Below are 13,230 nucleotides of genomic sequence, written 5' to 3'. Positions count from 1 at the left end.
AGGGATAGAATCCTCCCTTTGTCTGTGAACCACCCCCTCTCTGGGACTGGGGTTGTTATTTCTGTTTTATAAATAAAGTAATAGAGAAGGGAAGTGATTTGCCCAAAGCCACACAGAAGGCGAAGGCCAGGCCGGGACTCAAAGCCAGGATCAAGAGGTGCAAAGGGACTAGGTCACGATGGTCTCGACAGCTCTGCCAAGGCCCCCACTGCCTCTTCAGTGCCCCTGCCCACCCACTCACTCCCACCACTGGCCCGCTTCACTCAGAGCCATCACAACCCATTCAGCATTCCTCACACTCACCAGCCCACCCTCTCGAGCCTTAGGCGTTAGTACACATTACCCCATTGCTTACCTAAAGCCACCACACCCAGACTGGACAATACTAGGAAGACAGCACCTCCTCCAAGAAGTCTTCCTTGCTCTTTACTCTGCACATCTACCCCTAGCTGGATTGAGGGTCCTCTCAGCCTTCTCTGCCTCCCCTGATCATCACTTTGACTGTGAGTTGCCTTCATCTTTTACCTACAGCACCAAGAGCTCCCTGAGAGCAGGCACAGGAGCTGACTCATCTGGTTTCCTTTATCCAGCTGGCCCGCTGGAGGCTGAAAGATCATGTGGACCAGAACTGAGTTGCTCCAGCTAAGGCTCCAGAGATGTGAGAGAGCCCAGCCAAGAACAGCAGCGCTTTCTTTCTCACCCACAGCTGACCACAGATGTATGCATGAGTCCAGCTGAGTCCAGAGAACTTTCCAACTCACCTATAGGTTTGCAAGCAATGATAAATACTTATCATTTTACACACCTGGATTTTGGGATTATTTGTTGCACAATAGCTACCTGATAGAAACACATGAATAAATGACTGGAAGTAAATGTATGACAAACATAGTGGTAAAGGAAGGAGAGATGAAATGCCAGCCTCCTGGTACTCTCACCTTATACACGTCATGGCTGCCCAGAACAGCATCAAACAGCGTGTAGAGGTCATTGAGCAAGCCCACTACCTCGATGGGCTCACTCAGAGCTGCGATGGTAGTAAACCCCACGATGTCACTGAAGTAAATGGTAACCTGGTCAAAGTACTCCGGTTCCACAGTCATCCCCATTTTCAGAGCTTTGGCCACAGACCTGGAGGGATGGGAAGGGTCAGAGTCACAAGGTAGGAGGACCCCCTTTCCATGGCTTGCAAGTAAGGGAGAGATATTTGGGGGAAATCCTGGGTCGAGGGTCAGGGGATCTAGGACAGGCCTGCTAGTGTGCTGGCCTGCTGGTATACCTGTCCCTCTCTGGACATTACTTCCTCTGAAGTGAGAGGGGGGACATTATATCCTCTCCTTGGTGCCTATGGGAATGAAGTAGGAGCAATTCAATACTCATGTGCCCAGCACAGTGTCTAAAGCATATAAAAGCTCTAGGAAAATATGTTGGGTAAGAAAACAATGAATGACTCGAATGAACCCATGGAAGCCAGATTTACTGAGCACCTACTATATCCAGGTCCCATGCTTACAGCTACTGAGGCTAGAGACACAATCGAGTCCCAAGGGGCCACTCACGGAGGGAGCATCTGAGAAAGCAGCCTTTCTGTCTTCTGCCTCTCTAGCTCCAGTTCCTCAGTCCGCTCCTGAATCAAGTCCTCCAGGTTCTGGGAATACTTTTCCAACATCCGTAGCATAGAGTCAGCAACACTGGTTTTCTTGCCTTGGTTGATGCTTTTGAACTGAAGATGGGACAAAAATCCAAACTCATCTGTGAAACTCAGCACATTCAGCCTGCAGCTTTGGAGTCTAGGCCACAGGAATGAACCGGACACAGTCCCTGTCCGGAGGAGCTGGGTTATTGGGGACCAAGTATGTAATAGAAGAGATGGCAGCTATGACAAGGGAAAGCACAGAAAACTGGGAGGAAGAATGGGTTAGTTCTGTGTGGGGTGAGCAAAGGAAACTTTAAAAAAGAGCCTGTGTCCAGTACAGCGTTATGGCTAAGGAACACTAACCTGACTGCATTGATTCTCACAACCACACTGTGGAAAGGCATTCTTTGTTCTTCTCAAGGATGGATGGATAAATGAATGGATGGGTGAATCAGTCACTAGGTAATAGATAGATGGGTGGATATGGATGGATGGGTGGATGAATAAGTGGATGGATAGATGGGTAGATAGACAGGTAGAAAGAATATGTGTAGATTACATAATAATGTATTTCTACCTCTCTATTTCTCCCTGTATTCCAAAAACAAATTTTATGTACTAAGAAAAATAAAGCAATGCCACAAAATAAAATAGTACATATATAAGGACATTGAGACCAAAGGAGAGTAAAGGTTTAAAAAAGAAACTAGAAGTGCAGTCTATTTGCAAAATGCATGTTAGAATGTGGTCACAAGTTCAGATATGAGCTTCCTAGCAACAAAGCAAAGAGGGATATATAGATTACAATACCCATGGCATCCATGAGACAATAAACCATTAAACTAATTGCTCAAAACAAACACAACTACTACTGGCACTGAGCAGAGAGAATTATCTCTCTTAGGTCTTTGTACGAGGACATTCATGTGTGGTTATAAATCGTACCTTCAGTAATTACCTTACAACCTCTCCTTGACAACATTCTCCTGTGGCTGGAAAGGGGAGGCACAAAGATGTCACCTCAGGCTTGATGTGTTGGCCTTGTGGGAGCCATTAACCAGTTCAGTCAGGCCCACTCACTCCATTGCCCCACAAACTCGTACAGACTTGCCTCACCCTTCCTGCTGCAGTCCCCAAGGCAGGCCTGGGGGGCCCCAGCCCCCCTCACGTCTTCCACTCTCTCTGCAGGGAACCAGTGTGGCCTCCACAGCCACAAACGGCCTCTCTGCTCTGGTGCCAGGAGGCCTAGTACAGGTTTCCTCTACAGCAAGACAAAGCCAGGTTTGGACTCCAGTACCACCTTTCACTCCCTCAGCTACTTTGGGCAAATCCCCTTACCTCTCTGTGCCTCAGTTTCTCTCCTGTAAAGCCCAGGTGATAACAATGCTTCTTTGGAGGACTATCACAAAGATTAAATGAAGTCAGCACAGCACTTAGCACAGGGCTTGGCACTCAGGAACTCAGCCAGTGTCCCTAGCACCTGGAGTTCTGAGAAAGCTTTCCTTAGAGCAGGGGTCCCCAATCCTTGGGCTGCAGACCAGTACTGGTCAATGGCCTGTTAGGAACCGGGCTGCACAGCAAGAGATGAGAGGCAGGCAAGCCAGCGAAGCCTCATCTGTATTTGCAGCCGCTCCCTGGCGCTAGCATTACCACCTCAGCTCCACCTCAGATCATCAGGCATTAGATTCTCATAGGAGCACTGGTCCCTGGTGCCAAAACGGTTGGGGACCACCGCCTGAGAAGGAAGACTTCAGGCCCCACCCTCAGGGATGATGGTATCGGCCCATTGTCTCCTTTTAGCATGGAGTTCTGGACCCCAGGGATAGCATGGGGCTTCTCCTGGGCAAAGTAAAGTGAACTGATCAGCTATTTGTCATGAACACCAGGCTCCACTGGAGAGCACTGACCTGAGTGTAGATCTGGTCCAGGCTGGGTCTATGTTCCGGAGCCTCCTCCCAGCACTGCTCCATCAGCTGGATGCATTCGGGTGGCCCATGGTCAGGGGACACCCGTGGCCGGCACAGGGGAGGGGGTGATGCCACCTTTCTGATGATTTCTACAATAAACATGATGTGAGTGTGGGCCTAAAGTCCTCAGGAGGGATCATGGGAGGGGGACGTCCTGGGGTCCTGAGGGAGGGCAGGTAGGTATGTAGGGGTGCAGGGATCAGGCCTTGAAGCTAGTCCTTGGTCCCTGCTCTGGGTCCCAGTGCATCCTGCTCAGGGGACCCAGGATTCTTGCTTTCTTAAGTTCACCCCATGGTGTGGCCGAGAAAAGGGTCTAAGGAAAAGGGTCTCAGGTCTCGGGAAAGGGTCTACCTTAGGTATGGCTGGGAAAGTGGGGTTTGAATTCTGGGTCTGCCACCACCTTTCTGTGAGATGGTGAACAAGGCAGTGACTTCTCTGCGCCTCCATCTCCCCATCTCTGACATGAGCTTAAGAAACCGCCTTCCTGAGAGGGGCAGTGAAGGAGGAGGTGATGGATGATGTTAGGTACCTGGCACCCAGCAGTCTCTCCCCGACACCCAGACCCTAAAACAACGGTTGCCATTCTGTCGCCCGTGACGCCCACCTGGCTCTTTTCACCAGCCCCGTCTCTTGGAGACTCTTTGGGGCCAATCTCCTACAAGTGTGAAGCAAAACTGTCTGCTTATTATCTTCATCATCACTATCTTCCCAAGACAACCAACGCTGCCATGAATCTTCTTGTCCCCACTTCATGTGATAAAGGCCACCAGGCCACGTTGAGGCCAGACAGATTAGTGTTTTCGTTCTGGCTCTGCCATTTACTATCACTCTGTGCCTTTGTCTCCCCACCTAACGACGGCTGGAAATGACCCCCATCTCAGGAGTCTGTGGCGGAGCCAGGGGTACTGAGGGATTCACAAAGACACCAGGAGGAAGAAGGGCTGGGTCTCAAGCTCAGGCTTTCAGCAGATCAGGGTGGAGATTATCCATTTACCTTCTGTACAAGTCATATCACATCACCTCTCTGAGCCCCAGTTTCTTCATTGATGAAAGGGGCATAATAATAGCACAGATGACCTCACAGGGCTGTTCTGAGGCATCTCCTCTGAGGAGGGCCGGAATCCTCCTCTCCTGAATGAGGAGGTGGGCATGCTTGGAGCCAATGAGGAGAAGATTCTTTCTGGATTTTAATCTCCTTCCCATCTCTTCGTTGGCCTCCTTGTCAATGGTAGTGTTTGTGTCACTGTCCCATTTTACAGACAGGGTAACTGAGGTTCCTGGGGGTGAAGTAGGTCACCCACAGCCACAGGGCTGCTAGAAAGCAAAATCTAGAACCGAGCCAGATCAGCTCCTGACCTGCAGGATTTCCTCCGCCCAGAGGTTCCCAGCCTACAGGCGTCAGACCTGAGGGCGACCGAGTAAAGGGTCTGAAAGCTGTACGGGCTCAAAGGAGTGTGAGCAGATGGTACCAATAACCCACTGTGCACACACTTTTTCAAAAGTATTCAGATGGTGTTGTGATGAATAAAATGCTATTTCAAAGTGTGCTGATTTCAGAGCAGATTTTGTCTTTGGGTATTTTCTCAGTCAGCAGATATTAAAAGTCACGTGAGGCTCCAACCTTTGCTGACATTGAAATGGAGTCCTCATACGCGAACATGCTGGGAACCACTGGCTCGGGCCAGGCAGGGCCTTGTGTTCTCCCATTGTGCCAGGCCCGCTGTCCACATCCCATGCATTACAGTGACTGATGGGCCCCGCTGTCAGCTGAGGGAGGAGACTATACATCCAGCTCCATGGGGAAGATGCTCCTTGAGTGACACCAAGAGATATTAGGGTGAGAGCACTAAGCTTGGAGCGGGGGACTTTTCCCCAAATCCCAGACCCCCTGCTTCCCACTGCGAAGTCCCTTCTCTCTGAGACCCCCTGGTTATGCAATTTTTGTGGTCAACACAGGCAAGTGTATTTGCGTAGTTATTTTCAGGCCCCGATTTTCTGATGGTCACAGAGTTCCCTGACTATGTGCGGACTCCTGCCAGGGACAGACCAAGGAAAGACAAGGAGGATTCTGTACCTTCTGCTGAGAGCCCTGAAGAACCATAGGGTGGCCCTCGAGTCAGCACCTCCTGCAGGATGATGCCAATGCTGAAGACGTCTCCTTTGAGGGTGCCCCTCCCAGGGTCCCGCAGCAGCTCCGGAGCCGTCCACAGCAACTCTGCAATCACAGGGCAGGTCAACACTGCGTCATCCCCTGACCACCCAAGATGGGCCGAGCTAGGCAGGCACTTCTAATATGTGGTGTCACTGCCCTCTACCCACAGCACCGGGGGAGGTAGGTTCTCTGCCACTTACAGATGAGTGGCCTGTGGCTCAGAGAGGAAAAGCCGTCAGCTTCAGGTCACACCATAGGAGGTGCCAAAAGATTGGAGGGAGATCTTCCCCTCTCCTCCTGCCTCAGAACCTACTGGCAGCCCCCTGCCCACCCCTGAGCTGACCTTCTGGGACTGGCGGGGGGCGGGGAGCCCGCTGAGCGTCCAGGAGCTCTGCATAACCATGGTCTGTGACCTTTAGCACAAAGCGGCCATCCACCACACAGTTTCGGGACTTGAGGCGTCCATGCGGGAAATGTCGATGGTGCAGATACCGCACGCCCTAGGGGTTGACATATGAGGGGCCTCTGGTCCTCTTAGAATTCCCACAGATCCCAGAAAGACTTCCTGCCTCCCCTCACCTTTTGCCACACTGTTCAAATTTTCCTCAGACAAAATGGAAAGAGTTTGGGTCTGGGAATTCCGAGCATCTCTTGTCTCCCCTCCCTCCCCACCCCAATGCCCCACAACTCTACGCCCAGGGGAGGGTTCTTACTTGGATCAAATCCAGTAGCAGGGAGGCCTTGAAAGTCCAGTCCAGCCGCAGAGCCTCATTCCGCAGCAGGTCCTCCAAGCTGCCTCGGGCACAGTGCTCCAGCACCAGAGCACTGATCCCGGGGGCCGTGAAGAAGCCCAGGCAGGTGGCAACATTATCATGCCGCAGCTCTCGCATCTGCTGGGGCAGTGAGCACCTTAGTAGCCCCCAGGGGTCTCTTGGAGGCTGGACTAGATGCAGCCAGCATCTGGACCTTCAGTAGTTGCACCCAGCACAGGGCTGAGCACAGAGAGGCATCAGAAATGATGGATGGATGGATGGATGGATGGATGGATGGATGGATGGATGGACGGACAGACGGACGGATGGACAGGTAGGTGGCTGGACGGATGGATGAGCAGATGAGTGGGCAGATGGAAGCCTACTCTTCCAACTGCCCTGCCAAAGCCCCGAGCATGAGAGTGATGCCACTGAGGCCCTTTGGACTGGGGGTCAGCAAATTTTTCTGTAAAAGTTCAGATGGTAAAAATCTGTGGGTCAAATAGTCTTTGTCACAAGTACCCACCTCTGCTGTTATAGGGCAAAGGTAGCAGAGACAAAACATGAACAAATGAGCATGGTTGTGTTCTAATAAAACTTTATAAAAATAGGCAGTGAGCCTGATATGGTGTGTGGGCCATAGTTTGCCAACCTCTGACAGCCCATTTATTAACTCAATATACTGAGTGATCCCTACCAATGCCACGTGGAACTGAAAAATTGCCCAGCTGAGCCCTGCCCAAATTTCCTACCTTCAAAATTGTAAGATATTATAATATCACTTGGGAGAGTGTTGAGAGTTGTTGCTTTAAGACACTACACTTGGGGTAAGCTGTTACACAGTCATAGATAATCAGAAGAGCATACCGAAAGGTCTGAGAAGTCCTATTGCTAACCCAAGCAATTTCCAAACTTGTTTGAGCATATGTAGGGCCTTTTCTTTTAAGAAACATCTACACACATTGGTTGTAAGACGCCCACTGGGAAATGTCTAACCTAACCGCCAGTCACTTAATCTCTACCAATCTAACTTCAGAAAGTGGCGACATTGGAAATAATAATACAATTCACCGTTTATCAAAGGCACGCTGATTTCCGGGGGCAGTGCTAGGTTATTTTGTATAATGTCTCCAATCCTCAGAATCCCCCTGGGTGGTTTCATTAGCTCCATCTTACAGGAAAGCTACGTGCCCTGTGGAGGCATAATTCCATCTGGGACCTTCCTGATGCAGCTCCTGTGCTCTGTACTCTATTCCACAGTGCCTCTCAGGATGGTGACAATCTCAGGGATGAAGGGGTTTATGAGATTAGAGATGACAAGTGACTGAAGCTCCCCCAAGAAAAGGAACTGTGTCTCTCCTCTTTACGGCCATCTCTCCCAAACCCAGAACATGGCCTGGCACACGAGTGGTGCTCGATGAATAGTGAATAAGTGGGTGAATGGGTGGAGGCATGAAGGTATTAATCATGCATGTGGTGGTTCTGGTGGAGGAGGCTGTGCCTCTGGCAGTCATGGGATGAATCTGTTGGGTGGTAACATGACTTCAGGTATGTTGGTATGCAATAGTGACAGTGATGGACCATAACTGTAATCAAGGCATGGCAGTGGGGCAGCGACCATGGTGACAGGAAGGACTTCCTTTCTGAAGCTAGATGCTTCCACATTGAGTAGGAACCAATCCAGATCAGTGGGGATCTCCTGACAGCACCCGCTCCCAGCCCACCTTCCGGACCCTCTGCAGTCCTACCTTTCTCAGGAGGCTGAGGCAGTCTGGCCGCAGCTCCAGGGCTGTGCCAGCTTCAAACTTCTTCAGCCATACCCACTCTCCCTGTTCAAAGCAGAACACATCCACTGCTCGTCCCAGCTGTGTGACCTCGGGCAAATCCCTCAGCCTCTCTCAGCCTCAGCTTCTTCCCCACAGATGTGTTCTTTCTGTGTACTCCAAGGCTGGCAGAGCCTAGCCAGCAGAAACAAAAGTTGAACTTTACTGTAGCCAGGGCAGGGCCAAGGGCCCGGCTTTGGCTAACGGACCTGAGTTCCAGTCCTAACTCTACCACTAGCTCTGTGACCATGGGCACGTGTCTTCAGTTCTCTGAGCCTCATATTCCAAGTTCCGTAAAATGAAAATGATATACCCCCACCCACACTGCAGGGGCAAATGAGGTGGTGGATATAAAAGTGTTTGCTCCAGGCTTCGAGGTCACCTTTACTCCGCAGGCCTCAGGCTCCTAACAATACCCCAAACCCTGCAGATGATGGGGGTTCTGTGGCTCAGGGACTCTAGGGGAGGACACAGGAGGACGGGAGAGGTGGAGGTCTCAGGCCCAGAGTGAGCTGTAACCTTAGGCCCGTCTCCCCTCTCAGTGGTGGATTTCTGCCTCCTCAACCTCAACCTCAGCAGCAGCCCGTCAGCTAACTCAAAGGAGCAGATAAAACATGCTTTGCACATCATTAAAGCCTCCTTTCAGCAGAAAAGAAAAACAAAAAACAAAAAACAAAAAAACGGAATTCCCCAGAGGAGAAGATAGAAAAGAAGGAGCAAGTGCTTCATGTCATTTCCTGTAGAAACAATTAGTTCAGCTCGTCAAGCATGAGTCACAGAATAGAAGAAATGGAACATCAGTGAGTTGCTGCGTTTGAGAGCACAGCACCTGGGGAATAGCAGTGCTCTCAGCAACTTTAGAATTTTGCCTGTCTAGCCTCTGATCTTCCAGCCTCCCTGTCAGCTGGCAGCCCAGGCTCTGCCAGGAGGCTGTTCTGAGCTTGGTGCTGCCCCCACATGTCAGGGCCTCAGGGACCCAGGGTCTCACTGCCCTTCACCAAAGCAGGAGGGTGACCTAGGCTGGACCCCGTGCTGAGACAGGCCCTGAGGTGGACCCACTGTGGCAGTGGCCAGGTCCATGTGTCCAGGAACTGTTTTTTTTCCAAGTTCAGATCATGAACCATGCCAGACTAGGAGCTGGGAGTCCCGCTTCCCACATCGAGTCCTGACACCAATTTGCTCTGGGACCCAAAAAAGTCACTGGCCATCTTTGGGCCTCGATTTCCCATCCTGTAACAGGAGTGGGACATGCAGAGGCCCGAGGGACTGTGGGCTCCCTTGGCTTCTCCCAAACTGACTACAGCTCTCCAGACCTGGGCATAGGAGTGGCAGAGGCCCTTACCTGGTAAAGAGCCACATTGGTAGGCTCCTGGGGTGCTGGCAGGCTTCTTGCTGACCCCTGGGACACTGACCTCAGGCTTCCACCATCCATTGCACTTCTTGATTCACTTGCACTGTCCACATGCAGCCTCTGGAGGGGGCAGACATCAAGAGCCTAGATTGAGCCTCGGTCTACTGCCTGCCTCCCAGCCCAGCACCTGCCCTACCTACTCGTCTGCTTAGGGCCTGATGGATGAAAGTGAGCTCCTGGGCTGTCAGCAGGATCCTGTGGGGCCCCCTCGCCAGCTGCAGCTGCTGGATGCCCACTCTGCAAGTGAAAGAAAGTGCAGGGCAGAAGGGATGGCATGAACATCACTCCCCCGCTAGGTCTGGCCCCTTGGACCTGCCTCAAATCCAGAGCTCTCCCCTCTCCTCTCCCTGTTTCCTTTCCTATTTCCCCAGTAGTCCCAGCTGGGCTGAGACGGCACCACCAAGCAGGGCACTCCACAAAGTCCCTCAGCCTTGGCTCAGAGCTGGACCCTTAGCCTGATGCACCTGCTGGACCCAGCCTCAGCGTTTCCACACCTAGAGGCCTCATGGGATGGCCAGAGCCTGGGGTGAGGGCTAAGAGTAGAGGGGTGCCCCTCCTGGATGTGGTCGAGGCTCAGGGAACACAGAGGACTTCGGATCCAGGAAGAATTGTTTTCAAAGCTGAAAGTCCCTGGGGGTCATCCTGGCCAAGTCCTCATGGTACAGATGTGTGGCATGAAGCTCAGGGAGGACCAGGTCTTATCCAAGTCCCAGGCTTCTTCCCCACATTTCAAATGAGCCTTCCAAGAGGCACCCAGCCTTCACAGAGCCTGACCAAGGTCCTCAGATGGACAAAAGTATGGGACACTCCTGAAATCTTGGGACAGAGGATGGAAAAGGCCCCCGCAGATTGCCATGGTTGTGCGCACAGGAGAGAGACCCTGTGGGGCAAGGGCACAGAGGAGAAAATGAGGCGAGTGCACAGATTCTCACCTGATGAGGCAAATGAGGGCCCCGCCGGTCAGCACCAAGACACAGGCCAGGGCCACAGCAAGGAGGCTGCCTGGGGGCTGCGTACCTGTGTGAGATGTGAGTCCCAACAGTCACAACTGCACAAGGAGTACAGCCCCTTCACTCGACTCCTGTACATATTTTTCAGGCCTCCTCTGAGAAATAGGGACATGGTCCCTGCCCAGCTCCCTCCCCAGGGATAAAGCTCAGAATGGCCCTTGATGAGGAAAATCCTATCTGCAGATGGATCATCAGGCATGGATATTGATTTCCAGTGTTATTGTCTCGGTTCTCACCTCAAGCTCCCTGCTTTTGGACCCCATGGACCCTATTCAGATCCCATTACAGTCTTGGTCACACCATGGCCTTTTATCTGCCGGATGTCAGGTCCTTTCCTGCTAGACTGAGAGCAGCTTGACAGCAGGACCTGTGTCTTATATATCTCTGTGTCTCTGGTACCTAATACAGGGCCTGGACATGGCAGATGCTGGATAAAACTTGTGTATCCCTGTCAATTATTATCCTACTTCTTGCATGCCCTTTACGATGGGCCACTCATTACCTGTTTTGGTAGTCAGCTTCATTGTCATCCACTTTGATAATTAGAAGAGGCTTCCTAATTCTGAATCAAAATCTCCAGCCCTCAAGCCAGGAGTTGGATGAGAAGTGGCTGCTTAGGACCATGTGCTCTGTGAATGTTTTAGCCCTGCTCAGATGAGGGGAGGCCTTGCTAGCCTTCCCTGGTATTTTACAACTCTTAGTTCAGTCTTCTTGATAGAGAGTCGAGCCTTTTCTTTGCACCTGTTCCTGGTTCTCATATGACTGTCCACATGGAAAGCCTTATGAATGAATGGTGGATGGATAGATGGATAAATGGATGGATGGATGAATGGATGGATGGATGGTCAGATGGACAGATAGGTGGGTGGATGTATATATGGATGGATGATGAATTACCTCTCATGCACAGCGTATTGGGGTCAAACCAGCAGCTGGAGTCACGTGCTGGAGGGGCCCCTCCTGGAAAGTGTATGGCCCTGCCCAGGGGCTGCACTTGCCATGTGCCAGTGTCTAAGATGTGGGTGGGGACCAGTTGGCTTTCTTGACCATCTGTGTCCAAAATGACGTACTGAGCCAGCCTCCTGCCCTTCTCATCTGTCCGGATCCTCTGGCTAAAGCCAGCTACATCCAGAGCCCCTATGTGGTCCCCTAAGTGGGCCCCCAAGAGCCCTGCCCCATGGCTTTCAGAGCGGTTCAGGGCATGGGCCAGCAGGACAACAGCATCATAGATGGTTCCAAAAAGCGGGGACACCTGTGGAAGAGAAGGTCCCTCAACCCTATAACCCCATGGCACAGGCTCCCAGACATCTCTGAGTCCTGGCCCTCCCGCCGGCAGCAATTGTTTGAATTATCATCTCCTTAATGCCCCACCCCCTGGCACCAACACACTGTTTGGTCCCACTGTTACCTCTGTCCCCACAAAGCGGCCTCACAGTCTCCATGGCCACCACAACCACTGACTCTGTCGTCTCACAGGCATCTCGAACTTACCTAATTCGTCCAAAACAGAACTCCTGGTTCTGCAAGTTTCAGCCTGACTTTACCACACCAACACCCCCCCTGCCACCCCACTTCCCATATTCTAGGAAATAGAACCACAGTGCCTCTCAAGCCTTGGCTTGATTCTTGACTCGTCTCTCTCTTCTAGTTCACCAAGTCTCTTTGGCTTTTTCAAAATTTATTCCCAGCCCAATTGACCTCTCATCCCCTTTACTCCTTCTACCTGGGTCCGAGCCCTCTCCCTGCTCACCCAGGCCACATAGGAGCTTCCTAAGGGCCTCCTTGCTTCCTGCCCTCTCAGGCCATTCCCCATAAAGCAATGAAAGAGATTTTTTTAAACATAAGTCAAATATTTTCTTACTTAAGACTCACTGATGGTTTCCCATTTCACTTATAAGTTCAGACTCATTAACCTGGCCTACAGTGCCTCACATGATCAGGCCCTACGCTCATCTCAGATGCTTTTCCTCCTTCCTCATGACAATCCAGCCATGCTACACTCCCTTCTGCCTGTTCCTCTAGCCGTTGGAGCTCATGCTGCCTCAGGGCCTTTGTGCTTGCTATTTCCCTGGCCTGGTTGCTCTTCACCCAGATCTTCACCTGGCTGCCTCCTTATCACTCAGCACTCAGCTCAAGCGCTACCTTCTCCAATGGGCTTCCCTGCCTATCCTAACTGTTGTTGCCCACTACTCCCTTCTAGCCACTCTTTGCCACTTTATCCTGTTTTATTTTCTTGGCGATATTATCACTATATGAATTGGGTTATTGGGTTGTTTGGCTACTGTCTGTCTCGCCTTAAAACAGAATAGAAGCTCCTCGAAGGCCAGATCTGTCTCGTCCATTATTGTGTCTTTGATGCTTGGAACAGGGTCACATTAGAAGAACTCAATTCGCAGTTGTTAGTTGAATGATGGGTTGAATGACCCTCCATCAGCATCCGCATCCCTGTTACCACCTCCAGACACCATTATCTTCCTAT

General features: G+C 51.4%; 1 protein-coding gene across 1 annotated transcript in view; it reads right to left on the bottom strand.

Annotated features, from left to right (window-relative positions):
• LOC107519122 (guanylate cyclase D-like) overlaps nucleotides 1–13,230 on the bottom strand; it is a 34,505-nt gene that overhangs the window by 13,092 nt on the left and 8,183 nt on the right. Inside the window, exons 4-14 of the mRNA XM_016161398.2 lie at nucleotides 11,649–12,003; nucleotides 10,674–10,758; nucleotides 9,882–9,978; nucleotides 9,673–9,801; nucleotides 8,256–8,336; nucleotides 6,469–6,645; nucleotides 6,099–6,255; nucleotides 5,678–5,818; nucleotides 3,544–3,692; nucleotides 1,560–1,723; nucleotides 939–1,131 (exon numbers count right to left, since the gene is read on the bottom strand). Coding sequence (XP_016016884.2) covers nucleotides 939–1,131; nucleotides 1,560–1,723; nucleotides 3,544–3,692; nucleotides 5,678–5,818; nucleotides 6,099–6,255; nucleotides 6,469–6,645; nucleotides 8,256–8,336; nucleotides 9,673–9,801; nucleotides 9,882–9,978; nucleotides 10,674–10,758; nucleotides 11,649–12,003 — 1,728 coding nt within the window. The remainder of the gene's footprint in view (nucleotides 1–938; nucleotides 1,132–1,559; nucleotides 1,724–3,543; nucleotides 3,693–5,677; nucleotides 5,819–6,098; nucleotides 6,256–6,468; nucleotides 6,646–8,255; nucleotides 8,337–9,672; nucleotides 9,802–9,881; nucleotides 9,979–10,673; nucleotides 10,759–11,648; nucleotides 12,004–13,230) is intronic.

The sequence above is a fragment of the Rousettus aegyptiacus genome, unplaced genomic scaffold (genome assembly GCF_014176215.1).
Source record: "Rousettus aegyptiacus isolate mRouAeg1 unplaced genomic scaffold, mRouAeg1.p scaffold_m13_p_5, whole genome shotgun sequence".
In the NCBI taxonomy this organism is placed as follows: domain Eukaryota; kingdom Metazoa; phylum Chordata; class Mammalia; order Chiroptera; family Pteropodidae; genus Rousettus; species Rousettus aegyptiacus.
The sequence above is the reverse complement of the archived record's forward strand: the minus strand, read 5'-3'. Positions and strand labels throughout refer to the sequence as shown.